This window comes from Lepidochelys kempii, chromosome 22 (genome assembly GCF_965140265.1).
Source record: "Lepidochelys kempii isolate rLepKem1 chromosome 22, rLepKem1.hap2, whole genome shotgun sequence".
In the NCBI taxonomy this organism is placed as follows: Eukaryota; Metazoa; Chordata; order Testudines; family Cheloniidae; genus Lepidochelys; species Lepidochelys kempii.
The window spans coordinates 10996383-11023930 of record NC_133277.1 but is presented as its reverse complement, the minus strand read 5'-3'; the positions used below and the strand labels follow the sequence as shown (position 1 = coordinate 11023930).

Sequence of the window (27548 nt, the reverse complement as noted above, 5' to 3'; positions counted from 1 at the left end):
CCCATTACTGGAGAATCTGAACACCTTACAATCTGTTATAGCTTTATCTTCACAACATACTTGTGAAGTAGAAATAAGGAAGCACTATTATCCTTAGTTAATATATAGCCCATCTGTGCCTCAGTTTTCTAAGCGACTTGCCCAAAGTCACACAAGGAGTCTGTGGCAGAGCAGGGACTTGAACCCCGGGTTTCCCAAGCTCTAGGTTAGTGCACTGATCACTGGACTGTCCTCCTCCCTAGGCCTTTGTGCTCTGACCCAGTCTTATTCTTAGGAAGTTAAATACTTTGAATTTTATAGCGGGCAAACCTCATAGCAAAATTTCATTCACATATCAATCTAGGATACTGATTCCCTCTCGGGTGGGGAAATATTAAATATTTCAATTCCTGAGTGTGACAGGGTTGTGCTGAGAAATGTGAAAAATGTGAGAAGATGGTCAAAAATAATAGGCTTCAAATGGGAAGTGTGCAAAGATCTTCACCTGTGGGAGACAGAAATGGGAAACAGTCTGTTCCTGTTTCTCAGCATCAGAGCAGAGAGAGTGTGCAGTTGTAGATATGGATCTTATGCATCTCTTTCATGATGGGTTTATTATAACCACACTGAAGCCAGATGTCAGCCTTTTCTTGTTAGGAAGTGGGCATCAGTGAGATTTCTGGGAGCTGTGGATGAGGATGTGAAACTCTCAGCATTGGGCTCAGCAGTTCTGATGTGAAGGGGATGAGGAGCAGAGTAAGAGGAAGGTTATCAATGAACATCTGTCGTTATAAATCTATCTGGAACAAATAGCAGCATCAAGCCTCTAAAAAACCCATGATCTTTGGCAAACACCCACCAAACCAATAATTAGTGTTGCAGTGGCGCTTAATGACCCTAACCAGACTGGAGCCCTCTTGAGTCAGGTGCTCTATAGACATATGATAAAGGACAGATCCAGACTGTTGAGAGTTTCAAAATTGGCTGGAGTATTATGCAGCCAATTTAAAATTAACGTGAATTTGATGTCCCAATCCCCCAGGAAGCTTTTGCAAATCACAGCCCACAATCTATAACTTAAGGCAAGGTGCAACAGGAGGGTAAACAAACAGATGGAGTGATTGGGGATGGAGGACAGGATAGCAGGAATATGAGGGTTTTTTGGGGTTTTTTTGAGACAGTAAGTGTGTACAATTTGTAGGTAAGGAGATGGCTTTATGCTGAAAAAAAGAGAACTGCAGTTAACCTGCTTTATCTCTGTACCTGCCTATCCCCTGTATTTCGCCCATCACCTTACTATCTAGGCACTCTTCTCATGTGCCCATCATCTATCACCAGCCTTTCATTACTTGCAAGCAATAAACACTTAACCCCCCAAATCAGTACATGCTGGCAGCAAATAAGAAAAACCCGACCCTTCCCGAACCAATCTGTTAAATGAAGCAAATGTTGTAAACACCTGAACGACTCCATCACTGGCTTCAACCACCTCCTCCTTCTTAGCCGTATCCCAGAGTGCTAGATATAAATGATTCAGCTTTGTTAAACAGCACCGTTCAAATAATAGCATCTCATTTGGATGCCATCAGCTTTTGCTATAAGTTTGCACAGCAGAGATGTTTTAAAAAACCCCACCAGTCTTTGCCTGATTCCTTTGAAATCTCTTTTTATTTTGTTAGGTTACATTACAAAACCCACATCATCTGGGAGAGGAGATTTGCAGCGAGCTGCGCTGAGAGGATGCACTGGAGAATGAAGACCTCCTTAAGAGAGAGGAGCTCCTGCCCAACAGCCAGCCAAGGGTTAACGAAATGAACAGCTCTTGTGCAGGCAGAGTATGTTCTTGGCAGTGAGTGGTGATCTGTGTTACAGTATGTGAGAGCAGGAGTGTGGAGCAGCTGGCAGGTTGAGCTTAAATCTCAGGATCCAGTGTCTGGCTTCAGCGAAGGGGCCCCCTCCTCGCCACTCCAGACCTCATCTCTTCCTCTGGATGGGGGTCCTTTCCTCTTCGCAGAGCAGGATTTGACTTGGGGATGCTGCCGTGAGGAGTTCACATCTGCAGCTTTGACAGGACTTCCCCCGACTGTCTGAATGAATGAGTGCCTTTCAGAGCAGAACCAGGTAAAACACTCAGCATTACTTTCAAATCCTTCCAGTCAGCCTCCTCTAAACAGGATGGGCCAAATACAGCTCTGGTGTAACTCTGCTGCAGTCAGTGGGTTTGACACCAGGGATTGGATTTGCTCCATTGTCGTGACACCAGGCAGATAACTTGCCAGTTTGATCTCTTAACATGAGAAAAGTATAGATCGTTTTGATGGTGATCTGTAACATCGTTTGCTCTGAAGTGTCCTGGAGTTTTATTGCCTTATACATTGTGCATACGGGTCATCAAAGTTACAGCAAGTGACTAGTAAAGCTATTAACATGGACTGAGAAAAGGTTGTGATGGGAAAGGTCTGCTTGTATTTTTGGAGGGGGTTGGTGGTTCTTCTCATATGCTCTGATGTACAGTGGTAGGAGTCCTTGTGATAGGCCCCTTGTTAACATGCTACACAACATAATGATAGAACATGTATGTGAGTGTACATGGAATATGCTACATTTTAATATAGCAGCGTATCTGCGAACACAGCATATTTTGCAGAGCTCTTGGACGCTGCTAAACACTTTCTCCATCTCTTTGCTTGAATTTAAACATCAAGCTTTTCTCCCTGGTGCCTGTGTCCCTTTTTGTGTGTTTCTCGTTTTTTGCAGTTTTTCTCACAGAACACAAATATTCAGCTTGGAGATTCAAGTATATGCCTTGGAAGTGGTATGCTTAGTATGGGATGGGACACCACTTGATGCAGCAGGGTGATCAGTTAGCCAATCCCTCTCACTGGAGCCTGAGCTCAGAAGCAATGAACAAGACCTAAAACAATCTGGCCACCCCTGTCATAGCTAGTTCTGTGCATATGCAATGCCATTGCTTTGCATTTTGGCCTGTGATGAGATCAAGAAATTAAACTAGTAAATAACAATGGTCTTCGTGTATTTCATGACAAGGTATACTATTTAACACAGCAGGTGAACAGGGTTCTCCAACCTCATGCCAGTACCCTGACACAGAGGCAGTTAAATGAGCAAGGATGTGAGCAGACATTCATTATTCTGTGTGAATGGGACAAAAGGAGACTAAACTTAAATACTGAACCCAATTGATAAAATTTACATCAGTCTAATTTTACTAGGAATGCCGCCTTCGGTAAAGGCCCATATGGCCCAGAAAAAACTGGTTAATATTTTCTAAAATCCCTAAGCCTGCTTGTTGTTAGAGCTGGTTGAAATTTTCTAAATGTCAGTGTTTTGACAAAAATTGAATCAAAATTTCAAATTGTGATTGGAAAACAGGAAGAAATTTAGATTCTTTCCATAAAATTTTTCCTGTTTTTAACCAATTTATAAGGCGAGCAAGAAAAATTTCAAATTTTGAAGTTTTAATGAAAATTTTTAATGACATTTCAAATTCTGAAAGAAAAAAGCTGAAAAAATTTTGACTAATTTTTTTAATGAAATTTTCTGCTTTTTTCTCTTCTCCCTGAACAGCCTCCACTCCCTCAGAAATTCTATGGATGCTTCAAACCCTGCTCCTGATAATAAGAATTGCAGTCACCCAATCAGAGCAGGGAAAATATCCGTGTGACTTTTGTGACTAATCATGGCTAACCTATTCATCTTATATTTGATATATCAAGTACTAAATATTCTCACCAAACAATTTTCAAATAACCCATACATTAAAAAACAAACAAAACACTTCCCAAAATAAATACAAATAAAAATCATAGAGTTAATAAGAGGAAATCATGATTGTAATGTTAACCTCCTGTGATTATTAACATTTCCGAAACAGAAAGAGGCTAAATTCATCAGGTAAATGATTGTTGTGAAATTATTTGCTCCACTCTCTAATATTTTATATACTATATATAACCAGAATGGCTGTTCAGATATGGGTCTCATTTTAACTGAAACAAAACAAAGTTTTGAAGAGTCTAGATATATGGTTCCTCATCCTTTTTTTGCTCATATTTCTTACAGATACAGATGGATAAAACGGGCTTGTGGACTTGGTCTTGCAAACCCAGGAGTGATTTAGATCTGGGGTCCCATTAAATCTATTTATTCCTTCCCTGCACTGCAAAATTCAGGACAAGGAATGCAGTGGTTGAGTGGTTTCATTTTTGGCCCAGCCATAGAAAGAACATGCTGCTTTCTCTTCAATATTGATTTCTTCTGTAAATATATAAATTTCTCCACCATTAGAATTTGTTGGTAATTTCAGTCCACTCCCAGGAGCTGAGAGGTCAGGTAGGATCAAGGGATCTTAATTGGCTTATAAGCGCCAGAAGGAAGTACAATTAATAATAATACCTAGCTCTTATGTAGTGGTTTTCATCAGTTGATCTCAAAGCCCTTCTCAATCTTTAATGCAGAGCACCACAGAATGGATGGTCCCTAAAATAACATGCAGGTGCCAGGGAGACACCCTGTTGAGATTCATTTCAGTCCTGTGTGAAATCCTCATGCCTCAGATTCTACTGCTTGTCTGATCAAAAAATCCCTTACTGCTGCAGTTCCCTGGCTGTGTCATCTGTGGTCCATGGGAAGCTGGCTGGTCACATAGGTTTGGATCTTTTCCTTGTGCCCAGCTGCTGACTTTCACTAAAAGGCAGCTGAAAATGCATTTCCCAATACATTTCCATGTAAGCATTCGCAGTAGCTGCCTCTGGTTCGTGCTGTGATCATGAAGGGAGAGGAGATATTCTGCATAATCGTGACTTGGAGGGGAGGTGTCCACAGGACAATCTTGCTATTAAGAGGTGGTCCTCGCTATGGAAAACTTTGAGAACCCCTGCCTTAGCTCAGAGCATCAGTGCCAGGAGCAACACGTGCTGCTATCACCACTCATGGTGGCTAGATGGTGTCCCGGCTGCTGGACGGAGAGACGATGTTAGCACAGTTCTCAGGGTGAAGGGAGTTACTGTGGGTCAGTGAGCTAAGAGGAGACAGGAGAAGTACGTACAGTAGCAGTGAGATAAGCATTTTCTAAGAATATTGGTTCAAATTGTAAACAAATTCATTTAGACTGTCTGTTCCTGCGAGCGAGTTAACTGTTGGGAACATTTGTGGGAATGGAGAAATTTAAGCAAATGCTGGGGATAATTCTTAAAAAAATACATTTAAAAAGAATTACTGTTCATTAGGCTGCACAAAGGAAAAGGGAAGCTGATTTTGTACACCCAGTTGAGGAACAGAACCATACTGTGACTTGGATGACCAATCAAAAAGCTCAAATATCCACAGTGAGCTGCTCATTAATGAGCTACAGAGCTAAAAATTATTTAAGAACATAAGAACAGCCATACTGGGTCAGACCAAAGGTCCATCTAGCCCAGTATCCTGTCTTCCGACAGTGGCCAATGCTAGGTGCCCCAGAGGGAATGAACAGAACAGGTAATCATCAAGTGATCCATCCCCTGTCACCCTCTGGCAAACAGAGGCTAGGGCAGGGGTGGGCAAACTATGGCCCACGGGCTGTGTCCAGCCTGTCAGACATTTTAATTTGGCCCTCTAGCTCCTGCCGGGGAGCGGGGTTGGCCCTCTAGCTCCTGCCCCGCTCTGCATGTGCCATGGCTCCGGGGGGCAGTGACATGTCCTCTCTCTGGTTCCTACGCATAGGGGCAGCCAGGGGGCTCTGAATGCTGCCCCCGTCCCATGTGCCGCCCCCACAGCTCCCTTTGGCCGGGAACTGCGGCCAATAAGAGCTGCAGGGGTGGCGCCTGAGGATGGGGCAGTGCGCAGAGCTGCCTGGCCATGCATCTGCGTAAGAGCCAGAGGGGAGACATGCTGCTCCTTCCGGGAGCTGCTTGAGGTCAGTGCTGCCCAGAGCCTGCACCCCGGCCATCTCCCCAGCTGGAGCCCTCACACACCACCGCACCTCAACCCCCTACCCCAGGCCGGATCCCCCTCTCGCCCTCTGAACTCCTTGGTCCCAGCCCGGAGCACCCTCCTCACCCCAAACCCTCATCCCCAGCCCCACCCCAGAGTCCGCACCTCCAGCCAGAGCCCTCATCCCACCACACACCCCCCAACCCCCTGCCCCAGCCCTGATCCCCCTCCCACGCTCTGAACCCCTCGGTCCCAGCCCAGAGCACCCTCCTGCACCCCAAACCCCTCCTCCCTAGCCACAGTCCAGAGCCTGCAACCCAGCCGGAGGGCCCCCCCCCCCGCAATTTTGTGAGCATTCATGGCCCGCCATACAATTTCCATACCCAGATGTGGCCCTCAGGCCAAAAAGGTTGCCCACTCCTGGGCTAGGGACACCATCCCTGTCCATCTTGGCTAATAGCCATTGATGGACCTATCCTCCATGAACTTCTCTAGTTCTTTTTGTGTAGAAAGTAGTCTGTGCAAACTGCCATAAGGCAGATGATGCATTAATCAAACAGAAAAAAGAGGCAGAACATATCAAATTATTTGTTACAACCCCATCAGAGGCTGATATCTATAATAAATGCCACCATTGCGAGCAGGAAATACATAGTCTTGAGCGCACTTGGAAGTATGCAAAACCTGATTAATTTGCAGGGAATGTTTTCTCATGTATATTTGGTCGCACTTTATGCACAGGTTACATTTATAAAATATAAAGGGTTAATAATTGACTATGGACCAGTAGTTATAAGTAAGTTAGAGACATGTTACAGTTGGTTATAAGCATGTCAGTGGAAGATATTATAGAGGGCTTTAAGCCATGACTATAAGGAACCTATTGAGCTGTTGGACTCGAACATCTATAATAAATTAATAAATGACTAATAGATGTTTTAATAAATCCTTTATGAACCATTTGTAAATGTGCCCTTAACATAAATTCTGGCCATATACTCCATCCCGCTCCTGTTGCAGATGATGGCTCTTAGCCAAGCTTATGTATTGTCTCTGTTCTTCAATTGAATCCTGATTACCTTGATCATGGGAACCAATGTGTGGTGCAGAGTGTGCTGGAATCTTTGGGTTTTAGTTTAAAAGAGTCTAGTGTGAACAGTAGGATAAAACTGCCATGGAGAAAGGCAGTCTAAAAAGACAGATAATTCTGTGCTCAGTCGTGCACTGCCTGAAGGGCATTGTTATAGCTACACATGCACACGGTGTGTTTGAGTTCTTTAGATGGAAAGATGTATAAATGGAAAGTATTACTGGATTCTATCACCACCGCTTACGTGCACTGACACCCTGCAGGAGTTGCACTTGAATGCATGTGCTCATGCATTACCCTTATATGCATCCTTCCATCTGCACAGTCTTGGGCCTGTTGTTCTTTCATGTCCGTTACAGACGGAGTACACATTTCCCTCCCCCCATGCACTGTTACATCACGCTTGTTCATGTCATGTATGTGTGCACTCATATGCTCGCTGTGTGTATCGCACCTTCCCATAGTCAAGACATACAGCAGTGCCTGTCACATTGCCTTGTTTAAGGTCTTGTCTGCTTTTCTGGTCCAAACACCTGCTGTCATAGGATTAAGCTGTACACCAGTTTGTTATTAAACATTTTCTTCCCCTTGGATACTGGTAAAGGGCTCTTACTGAGAGCATTGTTTGTTTATTTTTACAGTCAGTTTAAAAGCTCGTTGAATGCAAATAAGGGAAGGCAGTTCTTCACCAGTTCTTCACATCACCTCCTGCATAGCTATAACCCAAATTGGCTTTATTTATTTATTTATTTCATTTTAGAGTTGTCACTTTGGATGGGCTATCACCAGCAGGAGAGTGAATTTGTGTGGGGGGGTGGAGGGTGAGAAAACCTGGATTTGTGCTGGAAATGGCCCAACCTGATGATCACTTTAGATAAGCTATTACCAGCAGGACAGTGGGGTGGGAGGAGGTATTGTTTCATATTCTCTGTGTGTATATAAAGTCTGCTGCAGTTTCCACGGTATGCATCCGATGAAGTGAGCTGTAGCTCACGAAAGCTCATGCTCAAATACATTGTTAGTCTCTAAGGTGCCACAAGTACTCCTTTTCTTTTTGCGAATACAGACTAACACGGCTGTTACTCTGAAATTTGTCAATCCTGTAGTCTCTGAGACCAGCTTCTTTTCTCCTGGTATGTAAACAACATCAGACACTAGGCACGCCAAATTGGCAAAGAATCAAGCAGGAAATTGACTTTAGGCGCATGACCAGTAACTTATTTGTTATGCACATCTGCTGAACTTCATCACACTCAGTATCTTGAATTAACATGAAACTAAGTTTATCCTTGATCTTACATCCACTGATGTGAACTGGAGCCTGGGCATTCTCTTCACTGGAAGCAGGATTAGGCCCTATAGTTTTACATGTCAGAACATGATCATTAGGCTCTATACTTTAAAGTATTTAAAGGTATTTAATGAGGAAGGATGGGGTCTTGTGGTTAGAGCACTAGTCTAGGACTTAGGAGACCTGGATTCAAGTCACTGCTCTGCCATAAACTTCCTGTGTGACATTGGGCAAATCACTTAGTCTCTCTGAGCCTCAGATTCCCATCTGTCAAATAGGGATTAAAGCACGGCCCTGCTTCACAGGGGCACTGTGAGGATAAATGCATTAAAGATTGTGAGTTGCTCAAACACTGTGGTAATGGGCACCATAGAAATACCTTAGGTAACTGGTAGACTGGGGGTGGTTATTGCATCAGATTAGCACTACAATCTCCCCCTTTCCTCTCTTGGGCATCTCACCCTTCCTTTAAAGTTGATACTTATAGTGATATGATGTCTCTTCTCTTCCTCATGGAAACCTGATAGATTCTTCCCACTTAAGATCACCAGTAGCTGACACAAATGTTTGGTCTTGATACACAGTTTTTTGGGGGTTTTTTTTGGTCTGGCTGCTGTGTCCTTCAGTTATCACTTCGCTGTGCTTTGGCTCGAAGGTGCTGTATGACAAAGAATGCAGTGCAAAATCATTTCATGCACACCGAATGTTACAGCGTGGTGTATTGCTGTGCAACTTGCACACAATACATCACCGTCATTGTTTCTGCTGTGGAGTTGTCACCCTTTTACCTCAGTACCATAGTCTATAAATATTGGCCCACGTTACTGTGCATCACATTTACACAGGTGTGCAATAACTAATAATGTTATGCTTCCACACTGCAGCTGACCATCACATAATCCTTGTGCAGAGTTTCACCGTTATTGTACTGCCATGCCGTAGATGACCACCAGTATGTACTCATGTTGGTGTCTCCCCATTATGCACTCACAGCACGGGTATTATTATTACACTCTCCCTCTGTACTGTTGAACAGCACGGTGGCATATCTGATTCCTGCTGATCACTGGCGTATTCTCTGTTGTCGACCAGTAGCGTTTCTCTTCTGTTTCCTGGGTGTACTGTACAGGCCCGTGTGTATCCCAGTCTTCCTGACCCCTTCTCTCTCATAGCCCTTGGAGTTTACCAGGATTCCAAACAAGGAATCAGGCATTTATACAGATAATAAAAATATGCAGAGCTCTAATATGAAAGATTAAAAAATAACAAGAGTTTTAGAAAGGAGAAGGGATATAAACATTCATGCTCTAGGGCATAAGCCAACCTCTACTCGTGGAGGTCAGGAGGAAACTTTGCCTGTGCACAGGTTATTCCATAACTGCGTAATTCAGGGCTTCTTGCACCATTCTTTGACGTAGCTGGTGCTGGCCATGATGGAGACAGTTCTGGACAAGACGTACAATTGGTCTGATGCAGTCTGGCAATTCTTACTGTTCCTATTCTGTCTATGCATCTCAGATGGCTAGACTTCAATATAATACATGCACCTGGCTCCTGGGCAATCCTCCCCCATTATTGTTCTTTTTTTTCTTCCCTTGCAGAGGGATGGGTCACTTAGTGCCACTTGTTTCCTACACGCACTGTATCAGAGGGACGGGGGAATGGAAATGCCATTGTGAGATGCATATCTGATATGACTCCAACCGTCTTCCACCCCCGATACCTCCTGAGGGAGAAGCTAATAAAAAAGAACAAGCTGTTTTTTTCCCTTTTGGTGTGACACTTGTTATTGTGACATATGACACAGTAGAAAGGCCAGAGACTCGCTAGCTGTGAGAACCTTACTGCCCTATTCTCCCCTTAAGCAATGCAGGAGCACGTTCCCAAAAGAATTTATCAACCGGATCTGACAGGCTTGGTTTCCAAGCTAATTGTATACAAAGTAGGACAGAACATGCATGAGAAGGGGCGGTACGACTTCTTTAATACCGTAAGCCTGTCTTCTACAATTGAACTGTTCAGGTGGCTCAGAACCTGAAGTAGCAGATGCCCATCAGAGGGATATTTACCATGGGTGACAGTGAACACAGCTGGATGGTGAAGTGAAACCAAAAGTTCTGTGTGCAAGTTCAGGCTGCAATGCTGATTAAATTTGAGATAGATGTAGAGCCCTCCATTCCTCCCCCCTCAGCTACCTCTAGATTTCCATTTCTAAGGAGGTCATTTGTAGAAACCATGCCTATTTTGCAGAACCAGGTGATTGCAGTTTAACCACATGCTTTTTCCATTCCAGTTCCCCTTTCAGGAATCAGTGGCATTTTTTTAAAAGCAGTTTTTATCTGAAAGGCTGCAGCAGGGCTCATGTTATGAAAGGAACTGGTGTCACTGCAAACCTGGAATACAGACTTTTATTTGATGACAGCATGGAAAGATTTGCCTCTGGAACTGTCAGTTAAATTTCCTTGATTAGTATTATTGTGGGGAGACAGGAAATGAAAAGTAGCGTCAAACATTTAGAGACAACCTGCTTTAGAATTAAAAATTCATCGGTGAACAGCCGTGGAGTGTTGCAATGATTTAAGAGTAAAAAGCACAAAGTTCAGCTAATGATCTGTAGCTCAGCTGGGGCAGTCGGCAGATGCTAAGAGATGAACTTTCCTTCAGGGATTCATACAACCTTTCACCTAAATGATGCTTGACCTTTCCTCTTGCATGTCCTGAGTAAATTTCGGGGCGTGGTGAAGCAGCAAAGATCAAGGACTGAACTGAAAGGTGAAGGGGAGAGACAGATAAAGGAAAAGACAAGAACTGAGGGAGACTGAGGGAAAGTAATAACTTAGATTGGAAGCTCTTTGGGGCGGGGGACCATCTCTTTGTTCTGTGTTTGTACAGAGCCTAGCGCAGTGGGGTAACTCGAGTTCCTAGGTGCTACCCCTGTACAAATGATAATTGCACCCAAAAGGTGGAAAGTGTTACAGAAGAACAGGCAAGAGGAAAACAGAGAAAGGCGGGAGAAAAGCAGGCAGAGATGGAGGAGACAGAAACCGGAGTTGGGAAGGAAAACAGAGCATGAGGACACAGAGTAAGGAGTATGATAGGGGGAAGAGGATGACCTTGACTTTGGATTCTTTGGAGTGTTTTTCTTCTTTGCATCTTGTGCCTTAAGTGGTAATAGCAGAGATTAAGTGAGCTGGTGCCATAACAGACACAGCACTGCCTTATCTCTAGACTGTCTTGTTTAAATGACTGAGCATATTCATTAGTTAGCTGGATCTATTTTTACATATTTACAAAACTTAATTTAAATAAATGACCTTGCATAAAGACTTTTTTCATCAGGATTGCACACGCAGCCACCCACACATCCAACCCTGGGAGGGTGGAGTGCTAAGAGAACAGATTTCAGTGAAATGTAAAGAGTATCCCAAGATTTCTGTTACCAGTGAGCATTCATGTGGAACAAGATTTTTAAACGGGGATCTTTATTGCATCCTGAAAAAGGCTTTCATTGTATGGCAGAGAAGTCTGCTGAATTCCATTTCCTTTGAGGTATAGTGAGATTGCTTAAAATGTTCTGCTTCTCTGTAGGTTAGTACAAACTGGCTTTGCCTAAGTGTCCACACGTGGAGTTATTTAGGAATAGCTACTGCACTTGAAATTCACACCCTATCTTAACCCAAATTAACTTTCAAGAGTAAATGAGCCCTAGGTGGCTGGCCGGCTGTGTCTAAGACATGCCTACGTTGCAGCCATGCATGTGTGTGCTGAGCAACAGAGTGAAGACCGTTCCTTTTTTAGGAGAGGCCTGTAGGTTTCAGGATATATATGTTATCCACGTTGATGGCTGTGTGCCCTGCTCCTGCTGGCCACCACCCCCTGCTGAGTTGTTGTGCGGTGAGAGGCGTTGCATCTCTTCGGCACAAACGCGCTCCACAGTGCACACGGCACAGCAAGGTGGCAGTGGCCAGCAGCAATGGGGCACGCAGCCACCGTCATGCCAGCTCTGCAAAGTCTGAGGAGGGAGACAGCTGACCAGTTGTTTTCCAATCTGACAGTTGTAGCCAGGTCCTGTTGGTTTCGGGTCTGGTTACAGGGCTCTAGGCCACCATCAGGCTCCTATGATAGTGTAGGTGGGCTTCCCCTCTTCCTAACTCCACTCAGCTGGTGAGTGCAGTCTGCTTTGTATTGGTTGCATTTGCTGTATGGGATTGTCAAGCTATTTGTGCATCTTGTTTGTAGGAGAGTGCTGTGTGCAATATGTTTGCATGCCATTTTGTGTAGCATGTGTCTGGGACAATGGCGTACAGCTAATATTTTATCATGTAGCGTGTCTCCCCTTCACTATGCAGGATCAAGCAGGACTGCCGGGATAAGGGGGCAAAGGGGTGGTTTGTCCCAGGCCCCAGCTTGAGTGGGTCCCTGAACTGAGTAGAGTTGCGATGTGGCTCATGGGGTCACAGCACCACTCAGGTTTAGCCCAGCTGCCCTTCTGTCACAATGGACGGTCAGCCAGGCCAACCGTGAATGACACTGAGACCCCAGGTGCCAGGTCGCAATGCCACTCACTGAATTTTGGTCTAGTGACCCCTCTGCTGCAACCTGGTTGCCATGACAACCAGCCTCGTGGGACAGGAGCCAAGCCACCATTGCAAAGTGAGTTCAGTATGGGCTGGTTCTTCAACTTCGTGCCCCGGGTCTCCCCTCAGTGGTAATTTTTTTTGGAAGAGTGTGTGTGTGTGTGGGGGGTGGGGGTTCAATTTCAGATTTTGCTCTAGGCCCCCACCAGAATCTCTGTACGACCTTGGAATCAAGCCCAATATGTACTGCAGGTAGAGTAGCTTGGGACATTGCAGAGCTTTTAACTGTTTTGGTACTGCATGGGGTGTTTGACATCATAGTGTGTGGCATATTGATGGGGAATAACTATGTGTTTTGTGTAACGGTGCTGATGCATGGCAGGGCTGCATATACTGCAGGCTGATGAACAGCTAAGTTGGGAATGGGGCCAGGGATTTGGGGAAGGGGTTGGGAATGGGTGGAGTTGGGGTGGGGGGGCATGAAAAAAAAGTGGGGGCAAAAATCCTAGAGCCGGCCCTGGTTGGGCATGAAGAGCAGCGTGGGTATATCATTAGCTTCACCTTCTAGGACCAGATACTGTGAAGAGGGATATCAGCAATGCTAAAAATAGGAGCTGTGTGCCCAGTGAACAGATTCCACAAGAAGCTAAACAACCAAGCTTTTACTCGGGTCAGAATATTTTTCTCCTAATGCTTCCGCAAGGGAATCTAAAACACTGACATACACAGAGAGAAATTCTTCCAAGTGATGGAAGCTACATGCAGACTCATTCCCTGTATGCTCAGAGATTTCAGTAAATAGAGGATTTATAGGCAAACAGAAAGAGAAGGCAGCCAAATCTATTTTTAACACCTGGCCTGTGTGTGTCTGCTGCCTGCTCCCTTCCTCCACAGGATTTCAGATTCAGTCCAATCAGCTGCCCTGGCTTTGAAGTCAGAGCACCTTTCATTGTGCTCTGATAAAGCTCTACATTTCTGCTATGTTTGCATGCTAGGTTCAAAGCCATTTAGAGTTTAAGGTGCAAATTCTGATTGCAGAGAAAGAAACCGGAGACCCTGCTAGGGGTAGTCTTGATAAAGCAGTTGCCATTCAATAATAATACTTGGCCCTTGCAACATTTTTCATCTGATGATCTCAAAGCACTTTAGAAAAGTAGATATGTATTATTCCCATTTACAAAAGGGAAATTGATGCACAGAGAGAGAAGTGTTTTGTCCAGTGTCACACAGATGGTAAATGGCAGAGCTGGGAATAGACCCCAGGAATCCTCATGCCCACTCCACTGCTCTAATCATCAGACGAAGGGGTCGTGTCAGAGGTGTTCATGAAGTGACCCCTGTTAATGTTCCACTGCAATTAACCACGGGAGAGACCAAATCTGGCAATACTAGCAAGACTGCAAAAGAAGACATTGACGCAGATGTCTCAGGGTCTCAGCCAAAGATGGCACTCAATTGTCAGTTTCAGTGTGGAGGGATTCTCTGGAGAGGAGGCTGACATTAGGTCTGGCATGACTGCAGACATCAAGTGCTTTCGAGAGAGTGCAGCACCCATCATCCCTGGCAGTCCTATTGCTGTGAACATTGAAAGCAGCATCTACAACAGCACAGAAGACTGGTGAAAAACACTGCTGTGAAACACCATGGTATAATGAAACTCATGGTTTAACTGAAATAAAAGTAGATTCTGTTTACAAACCGCCAAGTGAACAGTTTGTATGGCCATCTGACTTCCCCTGCCAGAAGAATCATGCTTTGTTACAGGCGACTTCAACAGTCGCAACGCTATATGGTGATTCCCCGAGAAAGACAACAGTTGGGAAGAAGTTGAGAAGTGGAATGCAACAAAAACTTGACCTTGCTCTACAACTCCAAAGGCAAACATACCCTCCAAAGTGCATGATGAAACGAGGCACAATCTTAACCTAGCCTCTGTTACCTCTTGGGGGAAAAACACCTGTTTGACTTGGATCCCTTCAATGAAGAAACCATTGGGCTTGCTGAAATGCTTATGAGAGAGACTGGAAAGGAGCTGCAAGACTGTTCTTCGTAGTGTATGCACAATGTGCCTCAGGTGGCATGTGACCAGGATTCATCACCAAATTTGGTCAACCGGTTGGATCATTAGCTTCCCCAGCCTTGGCCGGGTACTGACGGGGAGTGCGACATGAATGCTGATCCATGTCCCCTGCACGACGGTTGAAGGGAGTTGATTGAAAAAAACAATTTGTGCCTTAATAGCAAAAAAGCATGGGTCACCACCTGAATGGACCACAACCAAAGTGCATCACAGCAGTCTCTCCCAACCCAGTCCTAAATGGTAAACCAGCCCACATAGCAAAACACAGAATGAAACAAATCCAGCAGGAACTTGGCTCGTTCCTCAGACAGCAAAGTGCACAATGAGCAGGTCAGCACTGAGGAGCTGTCAGTAGCCATGAAAATCCTGAAATGTGGAAAGGCAGGTGGACTCGATGGTATACTTAATTAACTATTACTACACTTTGGGATGAGAGCACAGAAGTGGCTGCTTGACTTCTTTAACTCTTGCATGGAGACAATGCAGAAACTGAGGTGGTAGAGGCAAGCCAAAGCGGTTGAAAAGTAAAACACATAAAGACCCTAACTGCAAAAATCTTACTGTCCCAATGTCCTTACTCTACTCAGCCTACAAGCTATATGAGCTGATGATAATGTGTAGGAAAGCTCCATTTGTGGAAAGGCAGCTGACTGATGACAAGTTGCTTCCACCCGGGACATTCATGCTGTGGCTAGTTGCACACTTAACTCAGTATATCAATGATGGCTTTGAAACCTTCAAAATTACCGGGGCTGTGTTTGTTGATTTATTGGCTACTTATTACACTGAACTACCATGCGCTTTTGCTGAAATTGGCCAGAATTCTGAGAAATAGCAAGGTCATCTCCTCCCTGCTAGAGAACCGATGTTTCTTTTTGAAGACAGATAGTCAGAAAAGTCAACCGCATGTTCAATGGAATGGACTACCTGAAGGTTCAGTGCTATCACCCTTGCTGTTTGTTTTCTCCACAAATGACCAGTTTCCCAACACACAAAGATTCATTTACGCAGATGATCTTTGCATTGTCACCCAACTGGAAAGATTTGAGGACACAGAGTACGTTCTAACTGGCTCCCTGAGTGTACTTGGATAATTGTATCACACGTGGTTCCTGAATGCCAACCCTTACAAGACCCAAGTGTGCGCCTTTCACCTGAAACACCATCAGGCCAAGTGAAAACTCCAGATATCACGAGATGGTACAATCTTTGAGCACTATGAACATTTGGTGTACCTCAGGGTCACATTAGAACAAACACTGACTTTCAAAGAGCACATCATGAAGCTGAAAAAGAAGGTAAACTCTAGGTATTCTGTATTCCAGAATGGAGAGCTTGACCCCAAATGCCCCTAGCAACCAGTTTCTCCCTTTGTTACTCAGTTGCGGAGTGCTGGGCCCCAGTACAGTCACACTCGAGCCATGCATGCAGAATAGATATTGAACTCAATCAATCCTGCAGAATCACCATGAACCACACTGTTGCTATTCTGCCTCAAGGGGACTGCACCACCCTGAGTGAGGTGGTGCAGTAAAAAGGAGAGAAAAAAACAGGTGCATGATCCAAGACACCCTCTGCATGGACACAGTCCACCACCCAAGAGGCTGAATTCCAGAAAGAGCTTTACCTCAAACTATCGCTGTGGAAGGTTTCGGAGTAACAAAATGATGATAAATAGCAATGATCTTGGAGAAACTGGTTCCTTCAAAACAACTCCCTCCAGTCACTTGACCTTGAACAAAAATACCGGTGTACCCTAAATCAAGCAAGAGCTGAAGTGGCAAAGGCTGGTGACAATCTGATCCAGTAGAAACTGAGGAATGCCCCCAAATGTGAACATGGAGAGGCTAGGAAAACACATGAACATTACCTGATGCAGTGCACCCCGTCAACATCCTGTCCTCATGAGGGACTGTTTGAGATAAGTGACAATACCAGGACTTGAATTCAGTTTTGGAGCAGCAAGCTATGATGATCACCATTAGACCATCTCAGTGATGGGGTGCATTTGCTATTACAGATCCCAACAGCTTCCCATCAAAATGCCCACTTTCTCATTCTTGGGAGATGGTTCTTTTGTTTTCGTAGAATTGAAAGGTTTGGACCATTGGAAACGAACCTCTAACGTTTTTGAGGCGCTTCCATCAATTGCTAACTGCACCGCCACCACCTCCACTCCTTCAAAGCAAAATAGCCTAGTGGGAACAGAGTTATGTTCCCAGTTTGCAGTGTGTGCGCACTTTTATTTACATGCCCGTTCAGGTCATGTCTACTATTGAGTCCTCAAAGAAGCAGGGAGCCTTGTGTTTCAGTGCATTGCTTTGATTGACAAATTAGAACAAGAACATACTTGACAAAGCTGAACTTAGTTTCTCACTTGCAGTCGCTAAACTCTGTCTCCTTGTCTGTCTCTAGCCTGGTTCCTCTTTCCTCTGCATTTATTAGATGCATGCAGTGTCCACAAGATGACACTGTGCCACATCTGTACTAGAGAATTGAATTGCTGGGAACCGAACAGATGGCATTACATGTGCGGGGCATCTGTATTATCTAGGCTGTTTTTGAGTGGATTTTACCCATATTCTACCCCATGGACTCTAGTCTACTGTTAGGAATTGCACTGCTTTCTTAGTTCCCTTTTCCAGTGATGCCAGCAGAGCATCCTGTGTCAGTGGCTTAAGAGGGATTTCCAAAGGCCTTCTGCAAACCCAAGGGGGTTGTGGGACAAGGAGCCAAATTCCCATAGATGGTCAGCCATTTTGATGGCATTGTTATGTTGTGGGGATTGGGCAAAACCTCATTGAAGCTGGAAGGCATAATTGCCACCCTTTATTCAAGATGAATGTAAGAAATGATTAAGCTCCTTTACAGAAGCAGATAACAGAAACCATCACGCAAAACATGGGCACATGGCAAGCTTTGAGCAGAAGCTTAACTGTGTGGCCCAAGGGGTTTTCCTTTGTCTGATGTAGCAAGCACAGGAGCTGGGGCATTGATTGGTGGAGCTGTAGAAGCAGGAGAAAAGAAGCAGGAGAAACACCGAGAAGGACACAGAGAAGGAACAAAGAAGCCACAGACACAACCAGAGAAACCTCGGTAGCATGACAAGAGGAAAAAATGTGAATAGAGCTTTTGTGTAAAGTGCAGCCAGAAAGAGACTTGGAATGGTCAGCAAAGAAGCTATCTCCTGTTGTTTGAGTCCTTCTGCGTTCAGGAAAACGGAACTTGGCATACTCTTTGTAAATAAACAGGATTACACCAATCAGTTTATCCTCTTATAAGAAACAACCCACTAGACCCCCCTACACCCCCCCGAAATTGGCTAACTGCTTGGGTTAAAAGGGGTAATTGTATTTTCTTAAACTGGAGGTGCAGGTGTGCGATCAGAGCTGCTACCTTGCTCAGTCAGACAAATTTCTTTCAAAAATCTTGAAAATGAATCCCTAAACATCTCAGATACCTTAAGGGAAATAATGGAGAATGCATGGCAGTGTGTGTGGAGCGGCAGAGACTAACGGCTGGAGTGAATGGCTCTATCTGCTACGTCAAGATGCGTCTCAGTAGGTGGATCGTTGCGGCTGGATCAGGACCACAACCACAGACAGGTGAAGCTGAGGAGCTCAGAGGAGCCTGAATGCAGCAATAGTGGCTGCGGAACCTCAGAATGAGTGAGGAGACATATTCAGTAGCTCAGTGGAGGCTGGCCCTGACATTTTGCAGGTCTTATACTTCCATACAACTTTGCTCATACATCTTGCCAGAAAGCTAGTGTTTTTTTTCCAAGTACGTTTAGTCTAATATGACTTGATAACCTCATTGCCTGATAATATACCACTGATAACTACAGCATATGATCTTGAACTCATCTTGGGACAATATTCATGGAGCTTAGAATAAAGGACAGCCCTGAATACAGACAAAAAACAAAGTGGGGAAGGAGTTGTCAGGGAGAGGTGGTGGGATGGACAGCTCATATGAACTAGCAGTTTTTGGATTCGCAGCAACATACCTCAAAGGCCCCAGGAATATTCTGAAGGCTTTTACTAGCAATGAGTAGATTAATGTGCCAGAAATAAGATCTAAGCCAAACCCTCTTCCAAACTTAAATTGATTCAAACTTTTTTGAATCTCTCACCAAAAAAGTTTGGATAACATTTCCCTCCCTTCTGTCCTAAATTTAATTTTCATAGAGGCCTCTGGACAGCCTAGTTCCAGCCAGGAATGGAAACAGGATACTGAAATGCTGTAAGAAAAGCTGATGCCATTGCATTCCTGACCTGATCAAATGCAGGAAGGACAGGAAATCTCTCATGACACAGCCTGTTTGCATCAGTTTTCCAGCCCATCATAAAGAAGTTCAGACGCTTAGGAAAAAAATGTCCAAAGTTTTTGGTACACTAATGCACCAAGCCATACATATTCAAGTTAATTCATTGCTAAATTGTACCCAACATAATATGAACTGCACCATGTTTTTTTAATCAGAAGGCTCATCTTAACCTCCCCCAAAATTGTATGTGCAGGGGACTGATAGGGAGGTAGCTCTGCCTATTGTTGAAACCACAGGACGGGGAGGGATGATATTTGAGATCTCAGTTATATCACTACCTTTCCCACTATGTGATCTTGGGCAAGGCCCTTCACCTCTGCTCTGACTCCCTGAGCTGTAAAATGGGAACAACTCTTACCTAAATCACAGGCATGTTAGAGTTTCTCATTTATGGTTCTAACCCAAGATATTGGATGGAAAAAGTAACAGGAGTCTTTAGTATTAGCATATGGGAACTTTTTGTTTTTTAGCGCTCCCTCCCCCCCAAAGGCCAATGGATTCTTTTTTGTTTTATTTTCACCTTTCCTCTTCATGATAGAAAAAATCAATAGAGAACATTAATCTCTAATCTGCTCTGCACATCTGTGCATCCTGGCCTTTGCCGGAGTAAGTGCAGAGACCCAGGCTTGTAAATTATCAAAATCTAAATCAAGTTTTTTGATGTATGTGAAACAATTTTTAAATTTTTCTTTTGGTTTGTGAATATTTTCAAAACTTTGACTTTCCATCCCAATTTGAGATGGGGTAAAAAAAAGATCAAACTCTCTCTCAAATATTCATGGGTCAGAAAACCATTTCCTATTCAGCTCTGGTACAAATCTTTTCTGGGGATGTCTAGAATATGGATCATGTCCCTTTAAAACTTGGGTTTGTTCAGCAAACTTGCTGAGTTTTGTGCACTTTCCACTGCCAAATCATAAGCTCAGGCTTGGTGAAAGGGTACCCCAGGTTCAGGAATCACAGGTTTAGAGGTGGTTATGAGAACAGCTGAGTTTTCCAGTGCATTTAAATGTTTAAATTACCTGTTTAGCTGACTGATCTATGACTCACAGGCAGTCCATGTTTAACACTTAAATAAAGGGAAGAGTGGGGAAATACAAGAAAACAAGCAAGTTTTCAATCAGTGACTATATAGGTCCATTAAGGGACCCCGTGGAGCTGTGAATGGGTTCACAACTTTGATTTTATGAGACAGCTAATCTAATCGATATTTTAAGGGAGTTACAGCTATTCTATTCTCTCTTAACCAGGTAATGACAGAGTTTTAAATCATATTAACAGCCATAGCTGGTCGGATCACTCTGTTGCTCCTGATGCATGTCTTTTGCATCTTCTATCTGACTACCTCAATAATTAACAAAGGGCATGCCCAGACTGCAGTCATAGAGTGTGACTGCAGCTCTAGCTGACATACCCAAACTAGCTTCAATATAGCTAATTCGGGACTCAGAACAGTGAAGCCGTGGCTCTGCAGGCTCGCTCCATGAGCTTTCTGGGTGGGTTTGTACAGCTCATACTGAAGCTCATACTGCCGTAGCTTCACTGCTCTGAGACCCGAGCTAGCTTGGGGAAATCTCAGCTGCAGCTGGAATCAGACCTTGTTCACACCATGCTCATATTACAGGTGGGTAAACAGTGGCATAGAGAGGTTGAGATTTTTAAGCAGCCCCCCAGGGAGTCACTAGTGGATTCTATTCTAATCTCTGTGAGTTCTCTTGACTCCCAGTCCCCAGCTCTAACTACTAGGTGATGATCCTTCCATATATCTGTAAAATAATTTAAAAGAAGCGGAGCCAACATTGAGTTCTTCCAGGAGATGAAGCTGAACAACAAAGAGCACGAGAAGTTGATTCTCTCTTTTATAGGCCAGGGCTGTTACTCTTCCATCAAATCTAATAGTGCCAGGTTAGCTGAATTAATACAAAGCCAGACAGCCCATCTTCTTGCACACATAAACCAAGACAAAGCAGGCAGATTTATTTCCAATAAACATTTTAAAGCATGCTCATAACCCTTATTCATCTGAACATTCTGAACTGATGACAGATTCATTCTTTGCCTAACGTCATGGTGGAAGACAACACTGAAACAGGAATATTAGAGATGGATAAAGTCTTGTTCATGTCACAGAGAGTGAAGTGTTGTTCCCTACGTTCTGTTCTCCAATGCTTTGACTAATCTGTTCTTAAATCGTGATTCAAGTAATACAGTTTCCACAGCTTTCTTTAAGAATCAATTCCAGTACCTCTGTTAGGAAATCTTTAAAGATTGGTCTGAATCATCCTCCTGTATCTGATTACACATGAAGCTTAAAATTGCAGCTTGGATCTGGATTCAAATTTGATGAATGACTCTGATCTTTATGATGGCTGAACCAAATCCCAAGGTCAGACTGTTGTGGCTCAGAACCATCTCCACAAAACTTTCTCTGCTCAGTTCCATCCCACTCCTCCCTGCTTTGCCCCTGGGGAACTCCTTAAACAATTCCTCACCCTGCTTGCAGTTTACACCTTCTGAGTCATCACATTCTCCTTTTAGTTGTCATCTAGTCAAGATGTACATCTGTAAATCTTTTACTCATTGGTCAGTCTCTCCAGACCCTTAATTATCTTTTTCTTGCTCTTTTCAGAATTCTTCCCAGTCTTCTGACATCCTTCTAGCTCTGCAGTGCACCCAGTAATTTCCCTCTCATGATTAGAAAAGGAGTACTTGTGGCACCTTAGAGACTAACCAATTTATTTGAGCATAAGCTTTCGTGAGCTACAGCTCACTTCATCGGATGCATGATTATAAGCATCTGGGTTTATAGAGGGATGCAGAAGTAGCAGTCTGCTGCATCAATTCAAGGGGATTTTTATAACTAGTTTACTTGTGACAGTTTCCATTTGGGCTCAAAGGTGGTCAGTTTTGGCGATTTGCTTGAGTAAACAGTTCTTTGAGCATCCCCCCTTTGCTTTGCTTTCAACTTCTAGACTTCCTCTACAATCAATAGAGAACATTAGTCTCTACTCTGATCTGCTGCTCTGCACATCTGTGCTTCCTGGCCTTTGCCAAAAAAAGTGGAAAAATCCAGGCTAGTAAGTTAAATACATAAATCTTCAGGTTACATTATTTAGCAAACTGCCTAATGATTCCCTCCACCCCCCCATCACAGAGGGAAGGTTAGAGTGAAATGTAGCTCATGTGTATAGAGATTTTGTGCTACCTTGGCATTTTTATATAGTGGAGAAGCTGCTGGTATGATTAGGGTAGAGAAACAGCTGTGCACTGTCGTCTGTCAGACCTCCCCCATCATATAGCTGTCTGGGTCTGAAAGTTAACACATTTTGTGTTTTCTAAAGCACCTTCCATGTAAAGATCTCAAAACACTTAACTTGGAAGCTTTTTGCGAGGCAGCAGGGTCCAGTGGCTAGTACAGTGGACTGGGATGTGTGAAACATGGATTTAATTCCCAGCTCAGACACTGACCTGCTGTCTGATCTTAAGCAAGTCACTTCATTTCTCTGTGCCTTTCTTTCCCCACCCAACTGTTGTTGTCTTCATCTCTTAGGTCATGTCAGCACTAGCAAGCTTACAGCGGCACAGCCTTATCGACACAGCTACACTGCTGTAAGATCACTTGTGTAGCCGCTCTATGGTGATGGAAGAGAGCTCGCCCATTGACATAATAAAACCACCTCCATGAGCAGTGGTATGTATGTTGGCAGGAGAAGCTCTCACACCAACATAGAGCTGTGAACACAAGCGCCTATGCCGGCAAAATTTATGTCAATTGGGGTGTGTGGGTTTGTTTTTTTCCCACGCTCCTGAGCAACATAAATTTTGCTGACATAAGTGGTAGCATAGACATGGCCTTTGAGTATAAATGCTGTGGGGCAGGACTAACGTCTCTCATCATGTGTATGTGCCATGCACGGCATGATGGGGCCCTGACCTCTGTTGGAGCTTCTAGGCATCCTCCAAAACAGATTAGTATCATTACTCCCATTATACAAAATGAGGAAACTAAGGCACAGGGGAGGCTTAATGACAGGCCCAAATTCAAACTGAAATCCTCTGACTCTGCCCTGTGTTTGTCTGTAAGTCCATCCTTTCTCCCTCTGAGCTATGCTCAGTGACACTATGAAGAATATGGGCTGCAGCTGGGGATGTAGGTCTGAGTTCTCTGCTGTTGGAAAACAGATGCAGCTCTGTTGAAATCACTGGAGCACTCCATCTGAGAATTAGGCCCTTTCCTTTTTAATCTCATCCTATGTGGCTGTAAATGACACTGTCCAACTCTCTGGCTTTTTGTAGTTCTAACCCTTCCTCCATTGGCTCTTTTCTTTGGTATTTCTGGAGATCAGGAACTGAATGGGATATAGCCAACCTGTGTGAATGGTGGTGTGAACTTTCACTGGGGTGAAGAGAGAGAGAGAGAAAAGAAGGGGTGGGAGATAGGTAAGGGAAAGCCTTGTGGAGAAGGAAATATAGATGTTGGCAGGAATAAGCAACTTCCTCTGGCTTGGGGCTACCTGCATAGGAAAGGCAGTTGCTTGATCCTCTGCTAGTGTGTGTCACCATTGCTCCATTGACTTCATTGGAGTGATGGTGATTTACACCAGCTGAGGTTGATTTTCTCCTTTTAATTTTTAAAGAAGATACAAGACTCTCCCCTTGCTAGAACCCCTTTTCCACTTCAATCAGAGGTGTGATTGCAGCCTGTGTAGATGTACGCAAGCCACCAGTGAGCTAGTTCTGACGACGGTAGTGAAGCTGTGTCAGCACAGGTTAACTTCTCGACTATGTACCCAGCTTCCCAGTTGGGATTGTACAGTCCATTCTGCCACGTGGGCTGCTGTGGCTTTGCTGCTATTGTTATTTGAGCTAGCGAGGTCAACGTTATGTTACAATATAGACTTCCCCTTTATGTTGGTGCCATGGGCTAGAATTTTCAGAAGGGCTCAGCAGCCCTGCTGGGAACAATTGAGAATCCCAGTCCCGCGTGGAGAGCAAAGTATCCTGGCTACTAGGATCTGTCACAGGACTGGCCAGCAATATTATGTGCCCAAATGGGAGCTGAACACTCTGGAAAACCTAGCCCCAGCTGTGGGGTTTTGAAAATCTGGCTTTGCAGTTTGCCTAAGGCTCCATTCTGTCTCCCTCTGTGTGCTTCTTCCAGAATGGGGTTCTGTGCTACACATGTATCTTTGCTGCAGGTTTCAGTAGCTGCTTTGTGTCCCGCTCTAAGAGCCAATTGAGTTAACTAAAGGAGAGATTTAGAAAACAGGAGATTTATATTGTGAGTTAGTTCCTCCTGCCAATCCTCTCCTCATCTTTATAAGGAGCAGAATTATAAGGGGTTTAAGATTGCCTCTCATGTCAGCTTGTCATTTCTCCCAGCAGCATTTCCTTGATCTTTTCTGACTGTTATTACAATAAATGACATTATCTTAGGTTATAATTTAAATGCCAAATGTAATTATCGCTCAAATGATCTGCTTACCAGTGCCCTTCCAGTATCTGGAGATGTTGTCTCATCCTCCAGGGATGAACAGAAATCGAGACGAGGTCACCTGGGGCCAAGACTTGTAAGCCCTACTGATGACAGGAGGATATTTTCTCCCCTTTGGGAATAACCCTTATTTAAACTTTGATCATTTAACCTAAGATTAGAGAGGCCATGAAGAGACCAGGCATGAACCAATTGAATTTCTGGGGCAACTGCAAAGAGAAATTAATTTAGCTCTGTGTTTTCAGCTAGAATCTGGGGGTCAGAAATAGCCTGGCTCATGTCGATTCCATTCTAGGTGTGTGCCTGCCCATGGGCAGAGTCGTTGGAGATTTTTGTGTTCACGGTATCTGAAGGGTCGGCTGTGGCACCCTCATGAGTACCATGCTCATGCTTTGGTATATTAGGCGCCACCGGCCCTACGCTCTCTCAGTTCCTTCTTACCACCTGTGGGGGGTTGGTCGGAGCACCTCGTCTTGCATTGCAAGAGCATTAGCGGTTTTTTTACAACCCACTGTCCACCTTCTTTGTATAGAGTTTCTAGGTACTTTGCCATTAAGTTAAGTGTTAGGTTAGTTTGATAGTTAGAGTCCCAGTTGGGACTTCACCCCAGACGGGGCATGCCCCGTTCCCCTGGCTTCACACCATGCCGGTCATGCAGCAGGCCGATACCTATTAGGGACCCCCACAACAGCTGTTTGAAGTGCTTGGGCATGTGCCATAGAAAGGACAAGTGCAGAATCTGTAAAAACTTTTGCCCAAGAACCCAAAAGGAGCTGGATATCCACGTGAGGGCCCTCCTCGTGGAGGCTGCGCTTTGTCCTGTGTTGAAGCCCTCCCACTTGGACCCCACACCAAGCACCTCGGCATTGTTGCGGAGCGCACCGCTGGCACCGGGCTCTGCCCAGCACCGTTCCCCCCCTCGCTGTTGCCTAAGAAGAGGCAAAATAAGAAGAGCCCCCCCCCCCGGCACCACAGAGGAAAGGAGGGAGGGATAGCTCAGTGGTTTGAGCATTGGCCTGCTAAACCCAGGGTTGTGAGCTCAATCTTTGAGGGGGTCATTTAGGGATCTGGGGCAAAAATTGGGGATTGGTCCTGCTTTGAGCAGGGGGTTGGACTAGATGACCTCCTGAGGTCCCTTCCAACCCTGATATTCTATGATTCTATTCTGTGATTCTATGAAAGGGGCTTTGAGCAAAGGACCTACATCAGGCCATGTGCCCACCCTGGAGCTTCACGGGGGTACCTCTGTGGTCGGACCCTCCTAGCCCAGCCAGGGATCCGCCTCCACCTCCTGGGAACGTCAGGGGACCCTGGCTTCTCCTAGGGCCCCCATAGCTCCGATGGCTAAAGAACAAGCAGACTGGCCGGCACCGCAGATGCTGCACCAGGCGCCGGACTTGGCTGAGTCCCCAACACGTAAGGGGAAGCCAGTCATGGGACTACCCCATAGGCCCATGGAGCAGCCTAGGTCTCTGGACCGCAGGCATAGATCCCCATCTCTATGGCCTAGGACCCTAGCCCTCAGTCTCTGGTCTGAAGGCCCAGGTTCCTGACACCAAGTTGGACTGGGAGTTCAGCCCCTTGCCGAGGAGGGGTGATTCGCCGCCGACCTGTGAGACCGGTACAGCATCTGCAGTGGTGGCGTGGCAGCAGGGACACCCTGCAATTTCGGGTGTCTAACCACCAGGCCCTGTTGGGCAGGTACAATTTTAATCTGTGGGGATTCGCTTAGCAAATTCAAGGAGGCCCTCTCACAGGACTGAGCCCAGGAGTTCGCCGCTTTAGTGGAAGAAGGCACAGCGGTGGTGAGGGGGGCCCTGCAGATGGCCTGGGAAGCTACGGACTCAGTGGCCAGAGTGGTCGCCTCTGTGGCGGTCATGAGGTACAGCTCCTGGTTGCAGTCCTCCAGGTTATCTCAGGAGATGCAGGCCACCATTTAGGACCTCCCGTTTGAGGGGGCAGGGCTCTTCTCTGAGCTCACAGACGCAAGGCTCCATGGGCTTAAAGACTCCTGTGACACCTTCTGCTCCTTGGGCCTTCATACCCCCTCAGCAGGCCAGGAAGCCATCTCATCCGCCGCCTCCCCAGGCTAGGTCCTGGGGGAATCCCCATCTAGCACCTACAGGAGAAAGGTTAGAGACTAGGGGTTGAAACTGCAACACCAGTGGTCTTCCCATTCGTCTGCTCAGCCTGGCCCTTCCAGGAACCAAGAAGGCTGGAAGCAGGCATTTTGAGGGTTTGCTTGAGGACGGCGTCCCAGTCACATCCCAGGATCCATCCTCCCACTCCTTTCCTTAATTGCTTGCATCCCTTCCGGTTGGCGTGGTCACAGCTGACCTCAGACCATTGCGTGCTTGATGTAATATCTTCGGGTTACAGCCTGCAGTTTGTCTTTTACAAAGACAAGGTCCAGCTGCAGCCAAACCTGGCTTTCCTGCCCAAGGTGATCTCACAGTTTCATACAGGCCATGACATTTACTTACCTGTCTTTTTTCCAAAGCCGCATAAGTCAGAGGAGTGTAGGTTGCGTTCCCTAGACATCAGGAGGGCGCTAGCCTTCTACATTGAAAGGACCAAGCCATTCTGCAAGTCGATGCAATTGTTCGTTGCAGAGGCTGACAGGATGAAGGGTCGTCCAGTATGTGATCAAAGAATTTCTTCTTGGATCACTGCCTGCATTCGCTGCATCTACGATCAGGCAAAGGTGCCCCTCCGGTGGTCGTAACCGCCCATTCAGCCAGGATACAAGTCTCTTCGGCAAGTGCCTATCCAG

General features: G+C 45.1%; 1 protein-coding gene across 8 annotated transcripts in view; it reads left to right on the top strand.

Annotated features, from left to right (window-relative positions):
• The window catches only part of GRAMD1B (GRAM domain containing 1B), a 333007-nt gene that overhangs the window by 76370 nt on the left and 229089 nt on the right, over positions 1-27548 (top strand). For 7 of the 8 annotated variants that reach the window (XR_012155938.1, XR_012155937.1, XR_012155939.1 and 4 more), the window contains exon 2: positions 1659-2100. Coding sequence is in view for 1 of the 8 variants with exons in the window: in XM_073321022.1 (XP_073177123.1) it covers positions 2075-2100 (26 nt within the window). In the remaining 7 variants the exon portion in view is untranslated. Of the gene's footprint in view, positions 1-1658; positions 2101-27548 lie in introns of those variants that run through there. The other variant, XM_073321022.1, reaches the window with a different exon arrangement.